The sequence below is a fragment of the Oryzias melastigma genome, linkage group LG19 (genome assembly GCF_002922805.2).
Source record: "Oryzias melastigma strain HK-1 linkage group LG19, ASM292280v2, whole genome shotgun sequence".
NCBI lineage: Eukaryota > Metazoa > Chordata > Actinopteri > Beloniformes > Adrianichthyidae > Oryzias > Oryzias melastigma.
In genome coordinates, this window is record NC_050530.1 from 16,573,581 (window position 1) to 16,592,355 (window position 18,775).

Consider the following 18,775-nt stretch of genomic DNA (forward strand, 5'->3'; position numbering starts at 1 on the left):
ACGAGCGACAGCAAGTTCACGCTGAAGAGCGCGACGGCGAGCAGACGGCAGGTCACAGGAAGAGGAGAAGTGAGTTCAGGTGAAATCCTCCGGAGTGGACTAAGCAGCTGAATGAATTGCTTTAAAGCAGGAGGTGAGTCCTGGCTCTGTGAGGAAGAGGAGGGACAGTCTGCCCTCTCGTTTAGCCGAACTTAAGGGGTGGGGGTGACGACGCGGCGGAGAAAGGGCTGGAATGTGGCCAGTTGGGGTCTGGGAAGTGTCTTAGGAGGGGAAAAAAAAGTTCTCTGATTGGGGGGAGGGGTGCCGCAGCAGGGGATGAAGGTAGTAGAGGGAGGGACTGCTGCTTTGTGGGCGCTGGAATGCCTTCATTCATCTCCTCTGGTTTTATCTGCACTTGCTCCCGTCAGGAGTTTGGATCTTCTGCTGCTAAATCCTCCTGCTTCAGCTTCACCACTTTCTAACCTCCACAGGTCGCTGAAACTCTGATTTGTGGTCTGAATCTGCATGACTCTCCTGTGTCGTCCTCTGAGCACAAAAAGCTTTTGTACCCGTGTGACTTTTGTTTGAATGACTTTGTTTGACCGGAGCTGAGCTGGAAAACAGCCTTTGGGCAGGGATGATATTGATCTTTGTGATCAGAAAAACGTGTGTCTGTGAACGACAAACACACAGGAAGCATTTGTTTTGTTAAGTGATGTAGAAGCTACATCATTAGCTGAGCACTTCTGACTTCATTTTTTTTCTTGTTTTTAACAGGCGATGATGTCATGACGGGGGACACGGACAAATATCTCGCTCCCCAGGACCTGCGGGAGTTGGGGGATGACTCCCTGCCCCAGGAGGGTTACATGGGCTTCAGCGTGGGTGCACGTTCACAGAGGTAATGCCCTGGAACATGAGTCTAATTATCAAAAGAAAACCTGTCTGTGAAGGTCGGGTGTTTACTTTTTGCCTATTGGCTATGTATTGGAAGAGTTTTTGCAAACATAAGAGAAAGTCTATAAGTTGAGTCCACAACATGTTAATACATACTAATACATTTTGGTGACCACTCCTACTCATCTTATAAGCCTGATTTAGGCTGACTGTTAAATATGAGTTCCAAGTTAGAGGCAGGAATCAGTGTTGTGGGTGGAATATATCGGTATTTCTAGAAATCTATGGTTACAATTTTTTTAATAAAAACTGTGGATTTTGTGGATGTCTTCACGCAATTTGTTTTTGGGTACACATCAGACGACTTTTGTTCTGAACGTTCACTGTAACAGGTTTGTGTAGCCCTTGTGCTATCCTAGGCAAGCGCACTGAACTTTTTTTTTTCTTCAAGGATTTTTATCTTCACTGATGTCCATGGCAGATATGAAATCCTGTTCACCTTTGTCTACCTTTGTCATGAGAGGGAAGACAGATCAATTTAAGGGTGGGGTCATTGGGACCCCATAAGATAGCACAAGGGTTATACCTGATGCTACGTTCATACAGCCCTCGGTGATGCCAGTCAGTGTCCACTTTTTTTGAAAAGTCTATGTTAACTAGCATAAATATACATTTTGGGCTTCCTCGTTCAATACTCTTCTGCTCACGCCTCCCTACACACATTTTTAAAACCATCTTCAGGCTCTACATACAAAATGCGTGTTCATAGAAGTTGAATTGTCCAGACTAGACCAATTGGGGTCTCGGTTTTGGTAGTGACTTATAAATGGCGACCCTTTAATTTACAGAAGTGCTAACCGTTGAAAGAAAAAACAGACAGCAAGATTCACGAGATTTGCACCACTTTAAAATTTCATACCAAGTATCTTCCAACTGTAGGTGCTGGACATGTGCAGCTAAACAGTAGCAAAAGGGGAAGAAGAAGAAGCCTCTCCCTGCTTGTCCAGTGTGAACACCGCATGCTAAAAGTGTCACATGCCCGGTTTGAACGTAGCCTTGGTCACAAGTGCCCTTAAGGGTGGACACACAATGTCCCAATCTGAATTCTTCCTTTCTCCCTACATTTAGTCCGCCAAATGGAGAGTTATGAAAAATATTGTCTCATAATTCAGACGTCACTTTCATTTGTTGACATCACCAATAATCGCCAGTCTGTATATCGCCTGTATATCATAACTCACATTATCCATACAAAGACTTCACGATAACCTTACGACACGAACGCCGATCCGATGTTCTATTTACCCGATGGCCTTACAACCCTCAAAGGAACTGCGAGACACACCTGCACTCCCCTTAAAATGCATCAAATCCTATGACCGACCTTCCACACAGGCCGAACAACCCAAAATGGGTCAATCCTCATACTTGTACATGTGGCTGTATCATTCCCTCAAAAGAGGAGATTGATTTCTCTGTCTCTGCCCCTTTTTAAAGCCTAAACTACAAGAAAGTTGTAAAACATTTTGAGTAAATACAGTTTAGCTAAAAGATGAAAGAGCATATCACTCTTTGGTCTACGATCTTGACTCATTTGGGATAATATCCTCCTAAAAGTGAAGCTGAGGTAACTATTTGTAAAAGTTTGCTCTGCTCAAATGCAAAAGCAAAGGATGCTGAATAAAACCGCAAAGGTTTTAAACATTTGATTGCCAGCTAGACTATTCTGGGGTTAAAGAGCCAAAAAATTCAACAATTAGCATGTGTAGCTGCATGACTAAAACGAGTCATGTTTGCAGTAGAAATGGTAATAAAAAACACAAAATAATAGTGCACTCTATAGTCCACAGGTCTTAAAGTAGAGTTTGTTTTTTTGGTTATAGCAGACTTTGCCAGCTTATATGGTTTTCATCTAAAGGTTATTATCAGCAGCATTGTTGTATCTACATTTAAAGAGTTCTCTACGTTGTACAGTATATATTAGCACAACTAAATTGGGGCAAGTTCCATTTCTAAGAATTTGTATTTATTTATTCTTGATAATCATATGAAAACATAAAAAGTCCCAACAAAAATGCTAATTACCACAGGCATAGGTTTGTCATCATGAGCAGACTTTAGTCCTGCGGGCTGTTGAAGTTTGTCCTACATATTGACAGTGGCCGAACATGCAAAAGGAGGGAGTATTGAGTATTTAAGTGACATGGACGCTGACCCCACAGGAAATTAGAAACTGGTTCAATACTTTGGCTTTGTGCAGAGTTAGATTAGAGGGGTGTGAGTGTGTTTGACCGGAGGCCTCATTTCGGAACCTGCACAGATGCAAGAAAAGTTTCAGATTTATAAGAAGATGTCACCAGAGAAATACATGCAATGTTAGCATAATGTAAAGTTAAAATGCTGCTTAAATACAGTTGTGTTTTTGGAGTTTTTAACACGCATCCTTCTTCTGATGATGGAGGACATATTTAAAGAAAATTAAGTTAAATATCTGCCACAGAGAGGGGAAGGGGGGCGGGGTTGCTCTGCACCAACAATCCCGTCCACAACTCAGAGGCTAATACAGGTTTTACGTTCCCCCTCGCTATCTTACATCCACTCACACCCCTAATTTAAGATTAGCGGGGCAACAAAATTGCCCACTCAGCATATTTTAAATGTGCTTTTTTAAACTGCATTTTTTTGTTTCACAACAATTTAAATAAATACTCTGAAAGGTCATTTTAGCCTTAACTCTCTTTATAAATATCCTCCATCATTAGAAAAATACCAGAAAAACGTGTTAAAATCACAGAAAACACAATTTTCAAAATGCAAAGAAAACTACAAACTTTAACTTTATTTCACATTTTAGCTGAAGTATGTGAAGAATGGCTCAAAACAGGTTTATTGGTTTGAGGATGAAATCAGTTTTTTGCCTTAGGCTTCAGTCAGTCAGTCATTCTGCATCCCTGCTTTGGCTTCTCTCCTCTCTTTCCATTCATCTGTCAGCTCATGATGTTTTATTCTCTCCTCATGTCCTTTTACGTTAGTCCCAAAGTCAGGTAAGAGTCCAGGCATGACGAGGCTTCACCTTTCCCCCACCCACCCATCCTACGCCCTCCCCACACCCAGCTGCTGCTGTGTAACACCTCCGTAAACGTCACCGATTTACCTCACTTTTAGTTACTAACCGAATGATTCCAATCGAGTGTTTTCACGCTGTGTTGTGTGTTGTGTCGTGCAACCTCCCACTGTACCTTCAGTTGAACCCGCGTGCTCGTGGTGAAACGGCCTGCCGTGTTTGATTTTGTACTCCACTGTGGTGACTGTCCGTGTGTCCGAGTCTCTGTAAGTTCTGCTGCGCGGAAGCTTTGCATCATTTTGCTTTGAGTGTGGACTGTTTGTTGTTGCTTCCAGGGGCCTGAGCTGATGGATTTAGGGCAATTTATTAGTCTCTGTATGCAGTGTAAAGTCCTAACCGTGGGCTGAAGGTCAGCGCCCAAACTACACATTATAGGAAGTTGTTTACTGCTAGAAAATGTATCAAAAAGGAATTATAACCTGCAGCACTACGATATAAAAGTACAGGTATACTCTTATAAATTGAGTTTTTTGTTTCTATCAATCAAGTGTCTAACATTTATTCACAGAGCATTCTAGATTCATAAAGGTTGGGTATTTTAAATGCACAATCAATATAAAAATATGATTTATGATTTCAAAGAAAAACAGATTTTCTAACCTTATTAATGAACATAATTTGTGTTGGGATGTAAAAAGTACTTTGTTTTGTTGTTATTTGTCATGAACATCATTATTTGTCTTAAATTCCATCACAAACAACAGTTTTCAGAAAGCAGAAAATGTCACTTTAATTTTTTAAAAAGCTCACTATTGTACATAAAATGATTAATTCATAAACATTTTTTTTAAACAAAAATCTTGAATCACCTTTCAAGTAAAATCTAAAATAAAAAACAGGTATTGTCTTTGAGTAAAAAAATATAATCATTTAAAGGTAAGAATGACTTATCAAAACCCAAAATTAAAAAATATATTTAAGAAATAGTATTTACCTGTTACAATATTGGTGGGCGGGGCTAATCCTGATGACAAGTGACGGATTAAAATATCCCATGATAAAAGTCTAAGTAGAAAAACAGCCTAGAGTACGGTGGCCCTGAAGTGCAAATCACATCAACAAATCCCTTGATTGGACATTTAAACATTTTTTACGTCTATGATTGCATAAATCAGTGCTTATATAAGTTGTTAAAAGTTAAACCCGATTAATCAGTAATCCTAAAATATTTTGACATATATTTAAATGTTTTTTCTTCCACATACACAATAAACTGGCCTCATACATTTTTTTTTCTTTTTTCTACTAGATTTTTGTGTGTCTGGTCTCTATAGTCAGGTTCCTGGAAGCTGCATGCATTAAATATTTCTTTTTTTTTCTGTTCATACCCCCTTAATTTCCAACCCTCCTCCCCCTCCCTCCCCTTTGTGTCATTGTGACTGTTGTCTTGGTAACCCCTCCCCTCCTCAACGACAACCACATCAAGCCTGCGTTCCTTCAGTTCTGATAGGTCCAACACGCTGAACCGGAGCTCCTTCACACGGGACAGCATGATGATCGAGGAGATGCTGGCCCCCCATAAGGAAACGGTGAGTGGACACGGGGAGGGTGTGCGTTCTCTCTTACCGCATGGCGTTGAGTCACTGATCTGCAGGTCATTAACCTCTAAAACCACAGTTCTGACTTTGTGCCGGACCAAAAAAAAGATAAAGAAGAGTCATTTTGTAGGTTTTCGTGTCAAATTAAATATTTTTTGTTTATTTATTTAGTTTAAAACCTTTTGGTAAATGTCTGGTAAGACTCAATGGTGATAGAATCAATCAGAAACTGGAACTTTAACACATACAGTCCTGTACTTCACAATATTTCGCCATATAACCAGCATTTATGGACTGTTAGTGACCCGGTTATGCTGCTTGTTTCCTCTCACGCCGCTGCAGATGCTCTGTAAGGAAAGATCGTTCATAGTAGAGCAACACAAGAAGGTAGATGGCAAATTCACTGTGCACTCCTTCATCCATCCATTTCCTGCTGTTTGTTTTTGGGACATTTCTAGAAAAAAAAATAGTAATATTTAAAGAAAGGATTCATATTCAGATGAAAATGAAAGAAAATTAAAACTGCTGCATACTCCATCAATTATAGAATGACCTTGGAATAATCTGCATGGATTTTAAGTTTAAAGAAAGTTTAAAGAAAAAGTTAATAGTTATTATGTAATAGCTGTTATTATTACAAACAAGTGTAAAAACCACATAAGTTTAAAATAAATTTATGATTGACAAAAAAAAATGATTTAAAGACATTACAAAGAAGGGCAATCCACTTCTTTGCCATATATGATAATAAATATTAGTTTTAAAATCTAAATCAATCAATAAATTTAAGTTCTTAAATCTCATTTAGTAGACTTCTTTTATAAGCAAGTGCAGCATAATTTGATTTTTCTCTATAAGAAAGCAACATTAATGCAAAAAAGAAAATTTGTTCAATTTTGTCTTAGATGATCATTTTTTTTAAACCTAAATAAGCTTCCTGTCAGTCTAGTGTTTCACTGCTTAATGTTTAGTCCATCGGCTATTTTTTTTCTGTTCTGCACTGCTTGGTTTAAGGCATGTAAAATCACATTTTTCTTTGTTTTTATCTGTTGTATGCATTCATGTATTTCATTTTTCAAGTTGTTTTATTGACCTCTAGCCTGAATCGAAGCTGCTTCTGTTTTAGTTAAAGGTTGGAACTTGGGTGTTGGAAAAAAAAGAGCTTTTAAAAGGTTCGACTTTGACCAAAAATCAAGAGGAAAGCTAAGACTTTAATAGAGCGCTTGTTGGACGTTTAAAGAGACCCCCAAGTTTAAACTCCATCATGGCTGCAAGTCCCTTTATTTTACAGACAACACCCAATAATTTTTAAATCATTTTATACACCTCAGACCTTTAAATGTGTGTTATGTTTTGTCCGGCATCCTTCAAACATTTTAGAAGAAGAAGCTGACACGTTTATGTAAAATTGAGGGTTCTGTTTCTGAAAATGCTCCATACATGAACTCATGAACTTGTTCTGTCCTTCTTAGCATCTCTCAATGACTAAGGACGCCGACAGTGACTCTATGAAAAGATACAGCTGGACGCCAGACACCCTGGATAATGTCAACCTGGTCTCCTCGCCAATTCACTCTGGGTAAGCACGCAGAAGATTTATCATGGAAGGAAAACACAATTCTGTTTCTGTTTTGCCTTTTCTCTTGCTTTCCTTTGAGAAAACATCTTTAGCTTGCAAACCATCTCCAGTATTTAACAAAATTATGCTTTCCTTCTTTTTGCATTTAGCTATACAAATTGTCTATTTGACTCAAATGGAATCATTTTAAGTTTCTGGTTTAATTTATTATGGAAAAGAAAGAATCAAGTGTTTGTAAATGGATAAAAGTTCTTCAAAATGTTCATCAATGCTAGTAGAAGACTGGGAAATGTGTTCCCTGTTAGCTTTTTTCTTTATCTCTCATTGGTACTTTTACGTTCAGGAGCAGAGGAGTTGCCGTTCTATTTAATTAAAAGGAGCGGTTCTGTAGATATAGTTTTTGCAGAGCAGCAGTAGTTCATTAGAAATTCGCCTTTGAATTGTGGGCGAGACTGTTGGTATGAAGCAACCCCGTCCCCACTTTCCCTCCCCAATGCTGAGCGTTTGGAGCATAGAGCTTGTGGCCCGTCCAGCGTATTTTCTACTTAACAAATACAAGCTTTTTCAGATGATTTTTTTTTCTGCTCCTGATTCACAACAATTTTAATAAAGAAATACTCAAAAATGCAATTTGAATCCTAATTTTCTCTATATATGTCAGAAAAAAGGCCAAAAGAAGATGTTAAAAACCCTATTTGTATTGGATTTAGTCTTAGATAAAGTCAAACAGAGGTCAGCTTTGAGCACAAAAACTGAAACCCAGGCGATGATACTATGACCTGCAGCCATGGTCCATGAAGAAAATACCCAAGAAAGCTTCTCAACATGAAGACTCTCCCCTAAAGTCTGAAGCCTCGGTGCATTTCCTGTCTTTGTTGTTGACCTGTCCCTCCTGCACTGCTTTTCTTGCAGTTTTTCCTCTCCGCTTCCACAATACGACAGCAGGTGACTGACTGTGATTGGCTGACCTCTTTTTATCACCACCACTAACTTGTTTCTGGTGAAATTGCAACCCCCCCACACACACACCTTGAGTTCACCCCTAACATCCGTGTTTGCACCCCTCACTCATGAACTGTGCTGTCACAGACTCAACAGAAAGCAACTTTGAGCTATTAGCTTTGTGTTGTCGTGGTTTTTTATTTTTCTTATTTTCTGCACTAGAGGGCCAATGAATGGTCTATTGTTGAGCTTTTGTTATTGTCGCATTAAGCGAGACATAAGAGTCAGAGCTAAGTCCATCAGTCAGATCTTATTAACTGCCTTCACAGTAAATCTAGAACTTGTTTTTATCATGCTACACATTAGCCATGCTAGCGTTTTCTCAACCCCCGTAACTACCAACCTTGTTTGCAACACATCAATAAACACGCTGATGATACTAAAATAAACGCTACTGTGACAATGCTAACTCCCAACCTTATTAGTAACACGTAAGAAAGCACATTAGCCACTTTAGCGTATTTACACCAATAAAGTTGTAACTTACAACTTTGTTAATAATGCAAATAAGACACAGTCCAACACTGCTACATGTTAGTGGCATTTACGAATTCACAATAAACATAACTCCCAACCTTGTTAGTAGCATAAAAAAAAAAAATAAAGTCCGATACAGCTACATGTCAGCCAAATTTACAATACTACTAGTAATGTAAAGAACATAGTTTGACAGCGCTACAGGTGATCCACGTGTATTCACAATACGCAAAACTCCCAACCTTGTTAGAGGTGTAAAAGAGATCAATTCCGACAAAGCTACATGTTAGCCACATTAGTAAATTTACAATATTATTAGTAAAATAAACAACATAGTCAACGCCGCCACGTGTTAGCAAATTCACAGTACACGACTTCTAAAATTCTTAGTTATGTGAAAAGGAAAGTGTGATACAGCTACATGCTAGCCGCATGAGCATATTCCCAACACTATTAGTAATGTAAAAAAAAAAGTGTCAGACATCGCTACATGTAAACCGTGTTAGCATATTTACACTACTATAAGAAGTAGGCCTAATGGAAAAAACACAGTTTGACACCAATACACTTGAGTTGTGTTAGGGTATTCACAATACACATGACTCCCAACATTATTAGTAACGTAAAAGAAAAAAAAGTCAGACACTCCTGCATGTTAGCCACATTAGCTTATTAATAATACTAGGTTAGTAACATAAAAAAACACAGTCTATAACTGCTACATGTTAGCATATTCGCATTACACGACTCCCAACTTTGTTTGTGAAGTGAAAAATTAAAAAAATCCGACACAGCTATATGTTAGCCGCATTAGCGTATTGTCAATACAATTAGTTAGGAAAAAAAAACAGTCAGACGCAGCTAAATGTTTGCTGCGTTAGTGTATTTACAATAACACACAACCATGTTTGCAACTTTTTTTTTTTTTTTTCAAAATGAAAATAAGCACATATTATATTTATTTTAAAAATGTGCCTAAACATTCAAAATATTTGTTTGATCTCATAAAAAAAAAAGTTTTCTTTTTTAATTTAGCCATTTATTATTGATCAGTAATTCAAATGCTGCTCGCATTTTTATTTTTATTTACATAGTTGTGACTTTTTTGAGGCCGTTTATGCTCACAAACTAACATTTCAGGTGCCATCATGCATGGTGTGGTTCTGAATGTGAGCTTTGACTTTTCTCTTTGACAGAACGCCACCACCTCCTTATGTGGAGACACACTGAACACTCTCGAGGCTCCTGTTTTGGCACTTAAGCGATTTTTAAGCTTATTGTTGTGGTTTTTTCTGCTTTTTAAATTCAAAGTAAAGCCAACACAGGACCCTCCTCTCATTTTTTTCAACCTTTACTTATCTGTGTTTTGAGGATTGCCCAACTTCTCCTCAACTAAATCTCCTTTCTCCTCTTCAGCACTGCAGTTCAACAATCCTGTGTTTTATTGCTTTATTCATAAATTTATTTATGTAAGGGATAATACCCGACGAAGTGTGCGTTATGAGAAATTAACGCACGACGCGGAGGCCTAAACCGTCCGACGCGAAGCGGAGGACGGTTGCCTCCGTGAAGTGCGTTAATTTCTCATAATGCACTCTTCGGAGGGTATTATCCCGCTTATACCATGGTCTTTACAAAATAAATAAACATTTAATCAATATTTAGTACTTTATTCTTGTTATTTCTTTGGTTTAGCTCATTATTTCACAAAAAAGCGGACTATTTGATCATCCGTGATGCGGTTTGTTGTCACGGTGATATGGAACATGGCATGAAGCCGGAAGCCGTTACAGACCTCAGCTGCAGCGGTAAAGTGTCGCTGTTTTGAAAGAAAGACCCGGACAAATAAGGATATTTTTCTTCCTTTTCTGACGTTAAGCCTTCAGTGAGCAGCTAGAACATATTCAGCTTCTGTCTGTGTTTCATTTCACGGCAGGTTCGTTCTTCTGAGCTGCTCTAAAATGAGAAACTCCCTCTTGTGGTGAAACAGAAGACTACACCTTTCATGTCGAGTGGTGTTTTATTAGAAGGAGAATAACCATCCATCCATCCATTTTCTTGACCGCTACTTCCCTTTCGGGGTCGCGGGGTGCCGGAGCCTATCCCGGCTACTGAAGGGCGAAGGCGGGGTACACCCCGGGCAGGTTGCCAGTCTGTCGCAGGGCCTCAATCACACACATCCACTCTCACATTCACACCTAGGGGCAATTCAGAGTCACCAATTAACCTATGAAGCATGTTTTTGGACGGTGGGAGGAAGCCGGAGTCCCCGGTGAGAACCCACGCATGCACGGGGAGAACATGCAAACTCCACACAGAAAGGTCCCAGCCAGGATTCGAACCAGGGCCTTCTCGCTGTGAGGCGAGAGCGCTAACCACTTGCGCCACCCTGCAGCCCGGAGAATAACCAATTTGTCAATATTAATTTACCTTACAAAAGGAGAGGAATATAAATGCTGGTCGCTACAATAAGTTGAATAAAGCATCAGTTCAGAGAGAAAGTTCATCCATTACTGCTTGTTTTGTCCAGACGATGAAGGAAAAATGTGTTTTAAAGAAGCCTGCGCAGTGATATCGAACGTTTTGTCTGTGTGACCGGAACTTCTTTTTTAGGTGTGGTTTATCACCGTGGTATATCAGTTTTTAATGCACACCCAGCAGCCAATCAGAATCGAGTATTCACCCAGACCATGGTATAAATTGCTTTATTCCATTCCTTTTTCTGTTTTTTTTTCTCTAATCTGTCCTTTACTGCATCTCCTGTTACGTTTGTTCTCCTCCCGTCTCATCCTCCTCCTCCACCAGGTTCCTCGTCAGCTTTATGGTGGATGCCAGAGGTGGCTCCATGAGAGGAAGTCGCCACAACGGCATGCGCATCGTCATCCCACCCAGAAAGTGCACGGCGCCCACCAGGATCACCTGTCGACTGGTCAAGAGGCACAAACTGGCATCGCCTCCTCCCATGGTGGAAGGTGAAGGCTTGGCCAGCAGGCTGGTGGAGGTCGGTCCTGCAGGAGCTCAGTTTCTGGGGTAAGGCTGGATTTAAACCCTGAGTTTGCAGCCAACTTTGGAACTGCAGTTTGTTTAATTGCTTACTTTTGTGCACTTTAGCTTTTATGACACATCTCCTTCTTTTGCTTCTGCTATCACTGTCTTTAGCCCCTGCTTTAAATTATGACAGCACATAAAGAGAAATATGTTTTTGTCACAATTGAAGAGGTAAATCTGCTTTTTAATAGAACTGATCAATAGAACTGAAATGATTTAGAAGCCTGGGTGGTTTTGGGAGGAACAGTGTTGTAGTTCTGTTAGTTTCTAGCTTGAGTTATGAGATTAATAATAAAAGAGGTTCTGGGTCTAAAACACTTGCTGAGTCAGCAGAACCCAACCTGGCACATGTGTCAGGGAACATTTGATTAAAAATGTTAAAAGTTGTGGTTTTAAGACTCATTTTGAGACATCCTACTTTAAAATTGAGCTGTTTTGTTTTATTAGGATTGCCTTTCTATGAGCAACAAACAACACAATTATGGACATGCAGGAGTTACCTTTAGTAACAAAAATTCTTACTAAATTGACCAAAAATCAACTAAAATTGACACTAAAGGGAATTGTGTGGATGTAGTTCCAGTTCTTTGTTTTTTTATTTTAGCTAAAAGCTGCAGAATCAAACCAGGATCAACCTAAAGTGAAAAAGTAGATTGTAAATTTGAAAAAATACTTCAAAAACTTGAAAAGTCTGAATGTAAACAATAAACGGAGGACTGAAGGCAAAGAAGGAAAAAAATGAAAAAGCAAAAGTTGAAAATACAAAACAGCTGGTCTTACAAAAAAACATTAGTTTTCATTTGGTAAAAGTTTTAAATTTACCGTATTTTCCACACTATAAGGCGACAATGCGCCTTATAATCATCAGCGCTTATATATGGATCAATACTGAGCAGCAACAGGTCTCACAACTACAGGAAGCAGCAGCCGACTCCATTTTCACCCGTAGAAGTAGCACGTGGTGCATGCTGGGATATACGACTGCGCACGGTGCATGGTGGATCAAGACTGTGCATCTAGTGGATGCATAACGCAACCTCAGCCACTATTGTAGCTTCTATTGCTATTCTATGCGCCTTATATATGAAAAAAGTTTTAAAATAGGCTTTTCATTAAAGATGCACCTTATAATCCGGTGCGCCTCATAGTGCGGAAAATACTGTACTTTTTTTTTAACAATTCAAGTTTTTTCAAAATGTCAATATTTCTTTCAAGCTTAAAATATATATATTTTTTAAAATTTCCAATTTTATTCTTCAAGTTTCCAGTGTCCATTTCTAAAATTTACAACCTGCTTTTTCTTTAACTTTAAGCGATCATATTTTTGGCCCCATATTACTCATATCACTAAACCCGATTTAGTTCCTAACTCCTCAAACTTTAAGGCATTTTTACCACTTTCCCTAAAAAAAAAAAAAAAAAAGATTGATTTGATTCCTCTAGCGATTGATGAATGCAAAAAAACGCACGCAATGGTCAAAGCTGCCTGTTCTATTTATTAACTTTTGTGATTTTTAATTTTTCATATTTCTCCTAGTGGTGAAAATCGGCCAATACCGGCCACTACTCATCAGTGTTCATTATTTTATTGAGGTGTCCAAATTCTAAAATCCAGTGCCCTGGAAATTTCCCAGAGATCTCTGTGAATAACTAGTGTGCATCTGGCAAATATAGACCACAATGCATTGCGTTTAAACAATTTTCCATCCAAGTTTTCATCATCAGAGCACAGTGGATTAAAAAATAGTATTTATAAAATATTTGTATTTATTAGGTTATTAATTTGGTAAATGAGTGACATTATTTTAGCCGTTAAAAAAATAAAATAGCATACGTGTTTCCAAATTTCGTTAAAAATCCAGGACACTATTAGGGGTTGGGTAGTAGAGAGGGAATTCTGACATAGCCAGAATTTTTTTTTTTTTTTTGTACAGTTCGTCTGACCTCTACCTTAAACTGCACACTTCTCAGTGTGATTGCATTGTTTTAGCTTAACTTTTTCTGTTCTATTTTATGTGTTTTTGTCATTTGACTTTCCTTTTTTCTTTTCATCACCTTCATCTGGCCATTTTAAATTCCCACAGCCGATTGATCAGTCATCATGGTAGTCTAGAGAAATCACTTTTCCGTTGCTCCTTTATAGACTCTTATGTCATCCTTACTACTGCACCACTTTTACACTTTTTAATTTTTTTTATTTTGGAAAGTCGCCCCAATTTAGCTTAAAGCTATGTACATACCGGGCATGTGTGGCACGTTCAAGAATGTGGGTTTTTTTAAATGCGCTTTTAGCATGTCGCTACCCCATACTAGTGCCTACAGTTAGAAGAGGATTGGTGCTAAATGTTGATGCAAATCTGCTCCAGGCTTTTTTTTTCACAACTCTATTCTGATATATGAATCTATAATTATTGTTATCATATAAATCCTTAGATTTTAATTTCTCCTCCATTATTGATTTTTTAAAAGCACTTTTGTGTTTTACCAAGGGACACAACCCATACGTCACTAACTAATCAGAGTCCTTAATTGTTAAAAATTTAACTTGTTTAATCTTCAATTTACTTTACATTTTTCTACGTAGAGCGCAAAAACGGTTGTGAAAGCGTACATGGGGACACTTGAATGCACGAGTTTTGAATGCGGAATCCCGAACGGAGCATCTACATCGACTTTTCATGGGAGCGGTCGCTCTAACGTGCATTTCCGAGCCCGGTGTGAACGTAGCATTACTGTCAAAGTTACATTTTTAAATTTATTTTTTATCTAAATTCATGTTTGCCCATCTTTGCTTCTCTACTAAATTTAGCTTTTTGCTGTTTTAAGTAAAAGAAAATAGATTTATCATTTTTTTCTCTCCAGAATAAGTGCCATAAAGCATACAGCTTTTATTTTACAGTATATTGCATCTAAAGATGTTCTCCTGCTCTTCTGCAGCTCTATACTGTAAGAGGACTATAGGAATGAAGTAGTGGTGTGTACTTTCACCAGCCCTGCCACTTTGTTCTGTATAAATGTGTCTTTCATTATCTTGTGGGCGCAGTAAACTACATCTCCCCAGAAAGCCGCCAGTCCTTAATGAAGGCGAGAGTCTGGTTAGTCCCGTGCTACAGCTGGGACCCAGAGGAACTAGATTTGTTGGGTAGGAAACATAGCTCCTCCCCCCTCTCTTCACATCCTCCTCCCGTATGCCCCACCCCCTCAAAGGAAAGAAGGCTGATTCATGCTGATCGATCTTTTACCCATCACTGCTGGCTTTGATTGGTCAGCCTGGTTGTAGTTTTTGGAAGAATCTAGATGTTTTTAACACATCAGGAAGAGGCTGAAATGTTGACTTCTTATGGAAATTTCTTCCTAAAACTATTCATCGCTGATTTTCTCTGTCACCTTTTCTATTTTGCTTTGAGCGACTATCAGTGGGCTTTAGTGACTGGCTGTTGGGCTGGACTGTGCTTTTCTGGCATCCTACTGCTTCCCATATCTGCTGTGTTTTGAGGGTTTTCCTTTCATTCCAAACTTTTTGAGAAAACTACAACTTTTTTCAATGAAGTAGAAAGCAAAGACGTTTTACACATGTGATGAACATGTTAGATGTACGGAATGCGAAAGGTGTCAAAATGTTCACGAAACTGAAACACTGCATTTCTTGTTTTGCAGCGAAATGAAAGTGTAAAAGTGCATTAAGGAGACTTTTGATTGAAAATTTGACCTCTTCTCTCTGGTATCAAATGTAGTCTATCACAGTTTTCATTTCTCACTGGTTTCATGAAGAAACTATTCATAAGATAATTCTACTTAAGGAGAGGTTCCTAAGAAAGCATTTGATGAGAGATCATCTTCAAAGGAGTAAAAGATTTAAAAAAACAGTTGCCATTTCACAAAGCAGTGGTCCCCAACCCCCGAGCAGCAGAGAAAAGAAAACACACCCTATATTTTTCTATTCCCCCTTATTTGCGGGGGTTAGGGACTGGATACCGTCTCACCCCACCCCCACGCCCGAAGAATGTCCGTTACCAATCCATACCGGTACTTAGCAAAAACACTTCTGATCATGCTTTATAACATTTATTGCATAACATGAAGAGTTTTTAATTTTCCCTTCTATTTTTTTTTTTCTTAAATTCAGAGCGTAACACTGTCAGCGGTAACCTCGGACCTCCCCTCGCTTCGTTGCGCTCCGCTATGTATTTCCAGAGGGAAGTGGAGAAACCCCTCAGCACCTTCTTCAAAAGCAAAAATTTTATACATGCGTCTTGAGTTGTCAAAGTTTTTGTGACAAACCAGAAGAGTCACGTGACTGAAAAAAAAAATTTGCAAATACGTGAAACCGCAAATAAAGAAACACAAATACATGGGGGAACATTTTAATCTGATTCGGAATGATGTTTTATTTTGGAAAACTACTGGATTCTCTCCAATACATCCAACTCATTCTTGACGCATGTCGGTTAAAAATACATCCACTACTTTCCCCCAAGCTATCAAAGTTAGCAAAAAGCAAATGTATTTATAAAGTTTCATTTTTGCAGTAAAAATCCAGCAAGGAAACAGAAGCAGAGCTTTTGATTTCAAAATAAAATAAATCTGAATTTGATTGACAAAACCAGGAGTTTTTATTTCAAATATGGATTTATTGCTACAGTTGTTCCCACAAACCATAATAATAATGTATATTATTTAGCTCACAGTCGTTTAATGCAACAAGGATGCTGATGATAAAGTCAAACAGTGAATTCATGTTTGTTATCGTATTTAGATATTGCCACTTNTTTTTTTTTTTTTTTTTTTTTTTATCCGTTGCTCCTTAAAAATCAGACGAGGCTTTAGTTGGTGTCTGATTTGTAGTGTCCACTTTGACAGTTCTGGGTTCAGGGGAACATCCGACATATTTGAATGGTTTCTATGTGAAATCTAGTGTACAAATAAAGTTTAAAGCACCTGTTGATATTTTATAAAAGATGACGTTAAACTTTACCTTTGAAAGTTAGCGGAAACTTTAAGCTAAAAAAAAAATAAAAATCAGACACCAACTTTAGCCTATTAGAGACTAAATATTATCAGACATTAAACCAATCTATGGCCTAAAATAAAGGTTGGGGACCACTGATTTAAGAAATGTTTTGACATATATATCTTTAGTTCTTGCAGGGATTGAAAGTATCAGTAATTCCACTCTTCCATATTTTCTGAAATATTTATGTGATTTGTTCATTCCAAAATATCTGGGAGTAAGAAACTATTTGGAAAGATACCAGTTTCCTCAAACATAGAATATAGTTTTCTCCTATGTTTCTTGGAGAATACGAGGTGGGGAGGTTCTTCCAGTTTGGTATAAAGTCCAGGAAGAGTTCTTAACTCATGAGTTTTTTTTTCTTTATAAAGAATTTCAAAATAAAGGTTTCAATTGTATTTTTTGTACAAATGTTGGAAAGGAAATCAGAAATATGAAGTGCATTTTAGCCAAACAAAATTGGATTAATAAAAAAAAAAAAATGAATGAGAACAAAGAAGACAGAAAACAGTGAAATATCAGATTGATAGAATTACTTGTGTTATAGAGGTGACTAACAAGTGCATTTTCTTTTAATTGCCTATGTTTATTTCTTGTGTTGCTGCCATGCTTTATTTAAGTAAAGGCTGTGCAGCCCCCCACCCCTCATTACACTGAATCTAGTGCATTTCGTCTCATTTTTTTGTGTGTTGTTGGGAATGTCTTCATCGTCTGCATCTCACTGATTTATTTTTTTACTCTTTGTTGGATCGTTCATTTGTCAGTCACCTGAATCTGCCGTTAGTTTCATTTTAGTCTGTTGTTCAGCTCTCTCGAAGCTTTAAGATGTTCACAGACTGGCTGCTAAAGGAAAATTGCCTGAAGGAGGAAAGTGTTGGCTTCTTGTCGTTTCAGTTGGAAATAACCAGTTTAGTTAACTGGATTTCCCCCTGACGTGTCCCTACAGGCCTGTCATTGTCGAGATACCGCACTTTGGCTCCATGCGGGGCAAAGAGAGGGAACTGATCCTGCTGAGAAGTGAGAATGGAGAAAGCTGGAAGGAGCATCTGTACGACTGCAAAACCGAGGACCTCAACCAGCTCCTCAATGGGATGGATGAAGGTCATCCTCAGAGTCTTCTTCTTCCATTCAAATCTGTCAGAAATGCACACAATGACATCTAACACCGTTCAGGTTTGGTTTTGTTGTGGCTCAAATTTTAGGCACTTAGTCCTAATTTTTTTCTTTTTTTTTAGAACTGGACAGTCCTGAAGAGCTGGAGAGAAAGAGGATCTGCCGCATCATCACTAAGGACTTCCCCCAGTACTTTGCTGTCATTTCTCGAATCAGACAAGAGACCCATCACATGGGGCCGGAGGGCGGGACTCTGTGCAGTCGCAGTGTGCCATTGGTCCAAGCGTCTTTCCCTGAGGGAGCATTAACCAAGAAGATTAAAGTTGGATTGCAAGTTAGTAGATTTGTTGTATTTTTGGACGGTAAATGGTATATACAGCCATCAGATACAGTTTTTGCATATTGCACAAAATTCGTGTAGCTCTTCTATCCATTTAGTGTGGCTTTTTAGATTTAAGGAAAAATGCTAAGGGTTGAATAAATAAGAGATTGATTAGTTAAGTTTTGTCATTTCTGTTTAGATTTTTAACATGTTAAGCATCTAAGCAAAAAAAAGTTTAATTTACTGTCAGAAATTCTGTGGAAATGTTCTTTAAAATTGTATTTTTAATTCATAGTTAGTCAAATAAAAGTCTAAAAGTTTTTTTTATTTTAGTAAATTACACTAAAGTGGTTAAAGTTTTGAACAAATGTGGTTTAAAATAATTGAAAATTATTTAGTTGTGTGTTTTCAATATAAAGCTCAAGTTATTCTAAATGTTTTAAAAAAAAAATTTTTTAATGAATAGATTCTACTAAAATGTTGTTTATTTTATTTATGATAAAAAATGTCATGCTTGACTGCCTTGCATTTTTAATCTAAATAAAGCTGATGTAGCAGGAGGACCTTTATTGACACAGACTGGGTTTTATTTTCAAAGGAACTAGTGTGTGATAATAATACAATTATTCAATTAATGTAATATTTAAGATCTACATTTATAAATATATGCTTAATTGCCAAAAGT

At 38.0% G+C, this 18,775-nt stretch overlaps 1 protein-coding gene across 36 annotated transcripts in view; it reads left to right on the plus strand.

The window, feature by feature from the left end:
- Positions 1 to 18,775, plus strand: part of LOC112154138 (ankyrin-3) — a 157,155-nt gene that overhangs the window by 105,471 nt on the left and 32,909 nt on the right. For 16 of the 36 annotated variants that reach the window (XM_024284835.2, XM_024284836.2, XM_024284837.2 and 13 more), the window contains exons 25-32: positions 757 to 880; positions 5,427 to 5,529; positions 5,881 to 5,925; positions 7,011 to 7,117; positions 8,030 to 8,062; positions 11,402 to 11,626; positions 17,602 to 17,756; positions 17,891 to 18,102. In XM_024284835.2, the coding sequence (XP_024140603.1) occupies positions 757 to 880; positions 5,427 to 5,529; positions 5,881 to 5,925; positions 7,011 to 7,117; positions 8,030 to 8,062; positions 11,402 to 11,626; positions 17,602 to 17,756; positions 17,891 to 18,102 (1,004 nt within the window). Of the gene's footprint in view, positions 1 to 12; positions 134 to 191; positions 471 to 756; positions 881 to 3,908; positions 3,921 to 5,426; positions 5,530 to 5,880; positions 5,926 to 7,010; positions 7,118 to 8,029; positions 8,063 to 11,401; positions 11,627 to 17,601; positions 17,757 to 17,890; positions 18,103 to 18,775 lie in introns of those variants that run through there. The other 20 variants (XM_036217018.1, XM_024284811.2, XM_024284813.2 and 17 more) reach the window with 9 other exon arrangements.